Source organism: Macadamia integrifolia, unplaced genomic scaffold (genome assembly GCF_013358625.1).
Source record: "Macadamia integrifolia cultivar HAES 741 unplaced genomic scaffold, SCU_Mint_v3 scaffold_190A, whole genome shotgun sequence".
Taxonomy (NCBI): domain Eukaryota; kingdom Viridiplantae; phylum Streptophyta; class Magnoliopsida; order Proteales; family Proteaceae; genus Macadamia; species Macadamia integrifolia.
In genome coordinates, this window is record NW_024870637.1 from 472,450 (window position 1) to 481,786 (window position 9,337).

Here is a 9,337-nt window from a genome sequence, read left to right on the forward strand (position 1 = left end):
TTCATGAGAAAGAATATCATACAGATGAAAGTATGTAAAGGATCAAGGTATTCCCATTATTACGTAATATAAAAACACCAAAAGAGAAGATAACTCAGTTTATGCTGTCAGTTTTCTGTTTCTCAGTTGGGTTCAGATTTCAAAGTCATCAAAGTATATTTCAGCCAGGATGTTCTTTACTTTTACAAAGCAAGAAGGATCATTCATTAGGGTCCCATAACATAAAAATTAGTTCAATAAGAACAACAGCAAACTGGTGAGGTGACCAAAAAATAAAAAAATAAAAAGGTAACTGGTACATGTCTTACTTGAGTGACCCTATTATGATAATTTGAACTGAGTATGTGACCAACTGTATCATGAACCAAACAACCAATTCCTCCATTAAAAGAGACCAAAAGAAAAAGAATGGGTTAGCATCTAGAATTCATTGAATAAAAAAGAGTTTGAACCAGCTGCTAGGAATCTTTGAGCCATCCATCATCAATGGACAATTGTTAGTGAAGTGGAAAATCAACATAACATCACAGCACTCAAGCAACAGATTATTGAAGGAGCATAATAATGAAACAACCATGGATTCCAAAACATCATGTATACTCATGACCACAAAAACACAAATTCTCATGTGAAAATATTTAGGGGGAAACTCTGGAAGAGTAACCAACATCAGTGAAAACACAGCCTTGAAGTATAGAAGCTAGGACCCTAAAGCATTCACCAAGCAAGTCTGATAAGGACAGTGAGCACCTACTCTCTGATTTGATTCATGTTATGCCACAACAAACAACCCATGACTTAACCATGAACCCCATTTTCCCATAAGATTCAATTTTCCACACGTCAATTTCAAATCCTCATAAAATTTAATGCCTAGCAAACATCAAACGTCTTCCCAAATTCATGAATTTGGAATTCTCCACTACCGTCCACCATACAAATTAGCATCGACATGCAAGAAAGTAAAATCTCCCAGCAACTGACTGATAATAGATGCTTGTACTGATTGATAATGATGTAGGATATGGTAAAGTGAAATTCCATCAGACTTTTACGGCAACCATTTGTTTAGCGTTGATAAAAAATAGAAAAGCAATAAAACCTAGGGTTCCTGTCCGAAGTAAATAAAAATTAGGGCTTGACACAACAGTTGATCGGAAAATGGAACATTTCCACTAATATTGGGAATGAAACCTTTATACACAACAGAACGTAAAAAAGACTACCCTTAATAGGACTCCCAGGGATGAACATGTTTCAAAATTATCAGTACTAGAGAAACGATCACATCCCCAATCGTATAGAAGAAAAAAAATATCCTCATTTAAAGAAAGAAAATAAAGGAGACGAAGCAAGAAAAGACTAAAACTCTTGTGATGCAGATCCAGCCTCGCCTTTCCCCTTCCCAATCTTCTTCGGCAACAAAGTTTGATGAATATTAGGCAAAACACCACCGTTAGCGATGGTAACAGTGCCAAGAAGCTTGCTCAACTCCTCGTCATTTCTCACGGCGAGCTGTATATGCCTCGGAACGATACGATTCTTCTTGTTATCCCTTGCTGCGTTTCCAGCAAGCTCAAGAACCTGATCAAAAGAACAACAAAGGCAAACATCAGATCAAACCATTCAGAAACATAGAATTCAAGCAAAGAATAAAACCGATTTGTTCAAATACCTCAGCAGCGAGATATTCAAGGACGGCAGATAGATAGACCGGCGCACCGGCACCAACACGTTCGGCATACTTTCCAGCTTTGAGAAATCTAGCGATCCTTCCGACGGGGAATTGCAGACCTGCCTTATGAGATCTGGAAACCGATTTTGAGGATTTGGGTTTCCCTCTCCCTCCCTTCGTTGACGCTGCGGAGCTCATGGCTTCTGTAATTCGAATGTTAAATGGAAAACTCTCTTTCGCCTTCCTATCTGATTCCACACACGAACACATTTCAGATGGAGTGAGAATCTCTAATTTATATAGGGCACGCATGAGAGGGTTGGAAGAATGGTGGTTTACTTCTATTCGTCCATCAAGGAGCACACGGATCGCCAGAGTGGAAATACTTTTTTTTTCCCTCCTACAGTTCTACTGCATAAAAAGTGTGCATATTGTACGGTCCACCACCAAAGGCCCATGGGCTAAGCTCATTTTTTATTCTTCCTCTCACATCTGGAAACAAAGGGTGTCCACTGTCGACTCCATATTGTTGGAAGAGAATCTTTTTTTGGTAAAACATAGGAGAGACCGAGAGAATCACATATAAATATATTCTTGACAACCAAACTAAGCCTTATGAGAGAAAAGAATAGGTAAGATTTTTTATTATTATTTTTTTTTAGAGATAATAAAAATTAAAAATGAGAATAAATGTGTTATAATATCCTTTTTACCTCAAAAAATTTGGCAGATTTCATATCTAACTAGGTTTTCCTTCTTCTTTTGGAATCATATCTAAACGAGGATTTTGAAATAGATTTTATTTTTATTTATTGGGAAAAAGATTTATACACCACTCATTTAGAGACAAAACTGCACACCGCCACACTGAGAGGTGGGCCCGAGTTGTAGGGATGGTCGTAGGGAGTTGCAGAGAGTTGGGAAAGATGAGGGTGGAGATGGTGTTGGCCTGAAGACGAGGAGGGTGGTGGTGCGAAGTGGCCATGGCCAACAAATACATTCTTTGGAAACATTTCAAGTCATAAATGAAAAGGTCACTTCCCAATACATGGCTGTGATCCTGTCCTTGTAGGAGCATCATAGAGTTCCATTGTGAGTAGGGAAGAAGAAAAATCCACTACAGAGGGAGTAGCTTCTTCTCCATTGAAAGGGGGAAGGGCAATATCAAGAAGTAAAACATAACCATACCACTTCACTTTCAGCTTTAGTTTTAGTATTAGTTATATGTTTACTATATTCTACACAGTTTCCTCATTGGGACTGCTCACCTTAATCACCTTAATTTGACCTTTTTCTTGGCCACTTCACACTTGAGAGTGGATCATGTCTTCATACGAGAAGTATCATTCCTATACGGTGTGATCCACAAATATGAAATTACTATTCATTCATTTATTTTCATGGATGCAATTTGTTTAATGCCCATGAAATCCCTCAAATGAATACAACATACTAGAGTGCCAACCTAAGAAAAATGTAGTTAAAATGCATAATCAAAGGCATCTTACATAATTGTTAAATAGATGAAAATAGACTATCTCATGGCAGTTGAACCCTCACACCGGGACTCCTCTCATTTAAACAACCATAACCACCCCCCCCCATTAGTAACCCAAATCTCTTTTGCAAGGTCACGGGCCTCTGGTGTCACGAACAAAAACTACAAAAATGACTACCCTACGTAACATGATACAAAGTCATTAAGGCTACGTTTGCGCCTCCAGTGTCATGAAGAAAAACTACAAAAATGACTGCCCTATATAACACATGATACATAGTTATTAATGTTGCATTTGGTAACAATTATGCTCTCATAAAGAACTTTTGTTTCATAAATACCTTTCTCCTGATTCTAGTCATAGAGAACAATCACAAGGAGTAGAGTGGCTTTTGGTAATATGGAGAAAAAAAATTGCATATGGAACTGGGGGGGGGGGGGGGGGGGTGGGGGAGAACAGAAAATGGCATTTTCGAGCATTTTAAGGGAATCACTTCCAAAATTCATCTATATTTACTAAATAGTCATTTTCAACTACATATTTACAGGAACTCCATTGCCTCTAACATAGAAGCATTGGACCAATAATGATGGGCAAAATCATATTACAAAGCAATAAAAAAATTAGTGGCCATAATTGCGAAAATACCACCGTAACATCTCACTTATATATCTACCATAATAAAATGAATAAAAAAAAAATCAGATATCACACTATTTTACTAAGAATACTAATAATTATGAAAAATGTCTCATTAACACACATAATGAGTGAGATTGCAATATTATCCATGTCTTTAGTCGTTATTTGAAATTATATCATAAAATTTGCATAGACCACTAACACAACTAAAGAGACTGCACAAACGGCTACCGCAACAAGCATCCGTCTAGTTTGCATATAGACTTAAAATTCTAAGTTCCTCCAATGAAGAAGAGTATTCTAATATGGATGCTATTATAATAGATGCTTAGTGGAGGCAAAAACAAGCTTCCCATGTCTCTAAAGCCTTCAAATTTTGCAGGAGACAGAAAAAACATTCGTTACTTTTCAAATTCTGAAATTAAAATCAGATTATGAAACACGAAATCTTAGTACCAAAAATAAAAAATCAAAGTTGGATGTTGATATTCTCAAATCTGTCTTCAAAACGAAGAGACTTGTGCATGATAATATCAATAATGGCAAGGAATCTTACATCAATGATTAGCATGGCATTTCTTTTTAAGTTGTGTTTGGTAGCAAAGAGAATAAAATAATAATAATAATAATAATAATAATATATAAAAAGAGGAGAAACTTTTTTCTATTTTCTTGTATTTAGGCAATACCTTTTTGTGGCAGCAAAAGGAAACTTCTCCATTCTTAATGTGAATTTTGAAATTCAAAAAAATAATCTTCTCTTGATTCATGACATATCAAACATAATAAGAATTTTTTAAACTAATAAAGTAGCACAATTTTTGTTGCTTTTTTTTTTTTTTTTTTTTTTTTTTTTTTTTAATTTCTACTTTTTCTCTTGGCTACCAAACAACAGCCTTAGGGATCAAAAAATTATGCCACTGGCTGAAACAACATAGCATTTACCACACTGCATCTACAAGCCTCTACTTTGAATATAGAAAAGCATTTTCAAGTTTTGTGAATTCATAATCTTAAAAGCGATACAATCTTTTAGAACCAATTGGCTAATATTGTATAATGAAAATCGAATTATAGTGATAACAACTTATTTTTGTCGAATTTCTTCTAATTCACTGAATTTTGTAAACATAGAAACTACAACACAATTGTGGGGAAAAACACAAAGAAAGAAAGATTTAAATTCAAATTTCTTTTTATGGGCATAAACAAGGATGCATTCAACATGTTACATAGTGCTTCATATCTCAAAAACAAAACCCCAGAGCTCCCTTAAAATACAAAAAACCAAAATACATAAAGAAAACTAGAAAGAATCTTTACATGTTCATTCAAAAAATCCCATTTCACAATCACCAACTCACAAGAAGCTTTTGGTAAATGGGGTGCAAAAATGAACTGCAATTTCGTTCTATCTAGTCCTCACAACACCTCTACCCCCCCACTCCTCCATGCTCCAACCCTAAATCGCCAACAATTGTTAATCGAACTAGGTTGGACTGGGTCCTGACCCAGTCATTTGTGGGTCGCCCACTTAGGATAATCATGGACATACTTGAATTTGGAATCTTCGATGGCTAAATCTCTATACATAAAAGATTTGGCCACAACAAAAGTAGGTTTTTGGACCTATTCTCAACAGTAATCTATCTTCCTATTCTCTTTTGTCTCTCCCATTTGAGAGTATATGTCTCTAAGTATATCCGTTGTAATCATTGGATATGAATGGTGGAACATTGTCTAGTAAGATCGCCTCATCCATCGATGTTCATGCGGATCGACGCATCATGTAACCCGATCCATTCCGCCGTGTGAAAAGCTACATCGAGTTAATTCTTGATACTCTGTTTACTTTCCTAATTTACATCGACAATCTCATCATTCCTCGATAAGAACAACCTTGAATTTGCACAGTTTGCCTAGGCCAACCCCAAAGTAGGGTAAATTTGTCTTCCGTACAAATACAATCACCTCATATTTCCAACTCTCATCCAATTACACACAATCAGATGCCACAAAATCGACAATCTGATTTGTGGCCACAACAAAAAGTCCATACCTTTTCGTTTGCGATTTCAATTTCCCTGAAACCCTGAAAAACAAAGACTACATTATTTTTTTATTTTTTTTTAAGAAATTATACTCCCCTCCCCTGAAATTTGGCTTAATATCAAGTTCCACTGCGTACTTTTATATATATCAACACCCTTCCCTCTAATTTGAAGATTCCTTCAAACGTAACCGTTATGGCAGATATCCCTTATGTCAAATATCCCTTATGTCAGATATTCCTATTAATTTTTATCACGATTTGGATTTGCCCCCTTCATAGCTGCTCTCCAATCCCTTCTTCATCGCTGCTCTTGACGGTCAATTGCTGAAATCCTGCAACTCGCTCCATCGTTGTTTCCCCGTCTTCATCGCGATTTGGATCTACTCCCTCATCGTTGCCCCTTCTTCATTACTCTAATCCGAAGAAGGGTTAGAGTATTTGATGTTAGACTCACTAATTGATAAGTACCACTTACGTCTAAAAAGATATTCTTTAATTTTATACATTGCCCCTTTATATTTATAATTAAAATTTTTTATTTTACATATAAGCCCCCTCAAAATTACATCTATAAGGGAAGAGATCTTATATTTTTACATCTAACCCCCCACCCTTTGTATATTTACACCTTAGTTGCTTAGGCACCAAGTTGACATGGCGCCTGCCATTGCCTAGGCTAGCCTTGGCACCATGACAATTGTGCCCAAATTTAGTGAATAGGTTTCCACATCATCACCTAGTCATGTATTTTATTTCAAACAAATTTGATTTCTCAACTTGCCATCATAGTAATTCCAAATTTATTGGAAAAAGTTAATTCTTTGTTGAAAAATTTTAACTGCATTGACCATTCAAAAGACAAGAGGGAGGTCCCTAAGCATGGTGGGTCATTTGGCTTAGGTAAGCCACCAAATTTGGCATATGCCTATCCAAGAAATTCCTCATCAATCCATTGGTCAAAATGCCAAATAATGTTATCCATGTGGCAAAACATTAATAGGCTTGTGGGAATGGTTTCTACAATGGGAATGTAGGAACCTTTTTTTCTTAGAGGAAAAGGTTATGTAAACAATTGTAATAAGAAAAGGATTTTATGCACATTTTCTTCTTATAGACACATACATAAACCCAAAAGAGAGAAATTTAAAGAGAAATCGTAAAACCTTAGACATCTAAACTGTTACTCTTTTTTAACAATTCCTGAAAAGGTTCAATGACACTAAGCCAACTGAGAAAAAAAGGGGGAGGGGGAGGGGGGGCACTAACTTTAAAAATGTGGCTATTAGTTATCTAGCAAATGGACTTTATCTTCCAGCCATTCAAAGAATAAAACCCAACCTTTATAATCTTCTGGGGGTTGCTCCTGCATCATTAAGTAATAATTCAACTATGATATAGGATAAGGAGATTTAGGGTCAAGTTATATGTGTCGATCCCTTCCCTTTCAACTGTTAGAATAGTCTGTTCCTGCACAATTAGATAGTTTAAATATTGTTCTACTTATTTAAGTGTAGGGATCAAGTTCTTCACCGGAAAAAAAAAAGTGTAGGGATCAAGTACCTGCAACATTATAATAAGGGAAAGACGATGTTCTAACCTCTATTCAGACACTCACAAGTTGTAATCACTAAAATCTGTGACGCATTTCAGTTTTATTGCTTTGGTTATTAGATTTTGCATCTGATCAGACACTCACAGGTTGTAATCACTAAAATTTGTGACGCATTTTAGTTTTATTGCTTTGGTTATTAGATTCTGCATCGGAAACTCGAGTTTCCATTCCTGCCTATGGGTAGATTTTTCTGAAATCCATGAATTTGAGAAGCCAAATGACGAGCAAGCTCTGAATCTGATGAACTCAAGTGCGATGGCCATGTTAGAGGAGTTTCCAGATGTAGTCTTCTCATATGGGGTCAGTGATGAGTACAGGTACTTTCGGAAACCTACTTGGTTCCTTGTTGTAGGCCTAATTATCTGGGATATCTAATAATATTCTCACACCATATCATTATCATCATGATCTTTGTTATTATAAATCATCTATGAATAATAGTCTTGGAGAATATCATAAATCCAAATTCATCATCTTATTGTGATTTATTATTATTTGCTCGTGACTTCTTAGGCAAAGGGTTCTTTTCGCCTATGCAGTGGTGCGGGTTCGAGTCCTGAGAACCAGCCTCTCCGTAAAGGGGGTAAGGCTGTCTACCTATATACCCTCCCAGAACCCTGCTTAAGTGTGGGAAGCCTTTGTGCACTGGATAATGCCCTTTTTTTTTTCTTTCTTTCTTTGCTCGTGACTTCTTACTAGCTAGATATCTTTAACTTTTCTATACGTTTTGTTATAATATGCAATTTCCATTTAGTTTACCTTTCGCTTTCCTTTTAGGAAGAATAGCATACTACCAAATAAAGTTTATATGACAAATGTGATACCCGGAACCAAAAAAACAAAAAAAAAGGAAAAAGAAAAAAGAGAGAAATCTGATATCTGTGCATGTACAGCCATAAGAACAAATTCTATTGATAAATGGAAAGATAAAGGCAAAAGTTTCTTTGGGTGGACTTGCCCAAAGGGTATCTTTGGACGGGCATGCGTAGTTGTGCCTTGCGGAAGGGTTATGTGGCAATTCAAAAGAAATTGTTTGCGTGTTCTAAGTGTTCTCAAATCAAATTTAATTCTATAATATCCCACTTGTTGTTATGCTTTCAAAGGCTCAGTATGTATGAAACCCAACCTTTAAGCTCTAATAAAACAAGCCTATTTCGGTGATGAAACTGCCTCAGCTTAAGCCCTTTATAAATGCTTACCTGCAAAACGTTAACAGATAAGATGCAAAGGGTTCACAAGGTCACAAATGATTTTTCTTTACGTTTACATTGTTCTGAGAACTGAGAAGTGAGAACATTACACTATAATGGAAAAATATCCACGACTATTCTGTAATTCTGAAGATGATAGAAAAGGAAGAAGGCAAATTGGTACAAAGAAAGATTTGGGTGGTGTATTTATTTGCTTTCGTCTTTTGTCTTTTGTCTTTTGTCTTTTGTCTTTTGTCTTTTGTCTTTTGTCTTTAATTTAGAAGGAAAGGACTGGAAAGGGGCTGCAAAGGAGGCCAACACTTAAAAAGTCAAAAACAGGGTGTGGTCTGTGGAAATTTAGCAATTTCAAACCTCACAAACATCTTGATTCTGCTTAGAGTTGGAGGTGGGGGGAGGGGGGGGGGGCTTCCTACTGCAAAACCAAAGTACCCTCTGCCACTACAGTTTCCGACATCTCTTCTCTTACTGTGGAGCAAAGAGCCAAGCTGGAGAATCCCATCACCACCATCACTTGTTGTATAATCTGGGCTTCTTGATCCTCGGCAAAAAGAACCTAGTAGAGGGAGGCGAAGTGAAGGATGAGGAGTGACCAACGTAGGTCCCGTCAAGAACAGTGTTGGGGGAGGGCATGCTGTTGCTGGACAT

General features: G+C 36.5%; 1 protein-coding gene across 1 annotated transcript; it reads right to left on the minus strand.

The window, feature by feature from the left end:
• Positions 1 to 1,150: 1,150 nt before the first annotated feature.
• Positions 1,151 to 1,960, minus strand: LOC122071150 (histone H2AX-like). The gene is made up of 2 exons (XM_042635443.1): positions 1,676 to 1,960; positions 1,151 to 1,584 (listed from the first exon to the last, which is right to left on the minus strand). Exons 1-2 carry the CDS (start codon positions 1,943 to 1,945, stop codon positions 1,363 to 1,365), a joined length of 492 nt encoding a protein of 163 aa, XP_042491377.1. The 5' UTR covers positions 1,946 to 1,960; the 3' UTR covers positions 1,151 to 1,362.
• Between the last annotated feature and the right edge of the window lie 7,377 nt (positions 1,961 to 9,337).

What these genes read in the sequence shown, in the direction of transcription:
- LOC122071150 (XM_042635443.1), bottom strand. Translation starts at nt 1,945, where the DNA reads ATGTGTTCGTGTGTGGAATCAGATAGGAAGGCGAAAGAGAGTTTTCCA. An exon ending in TTGAATATCTCGCTGCTGAG is followed by an intron (nt 1,585 to 1,675) that starts GTATTTGAACAA and finishes TCTTTTGATCAG; the next exon opens with GTTCTTGAGCTTGCTGGAAA.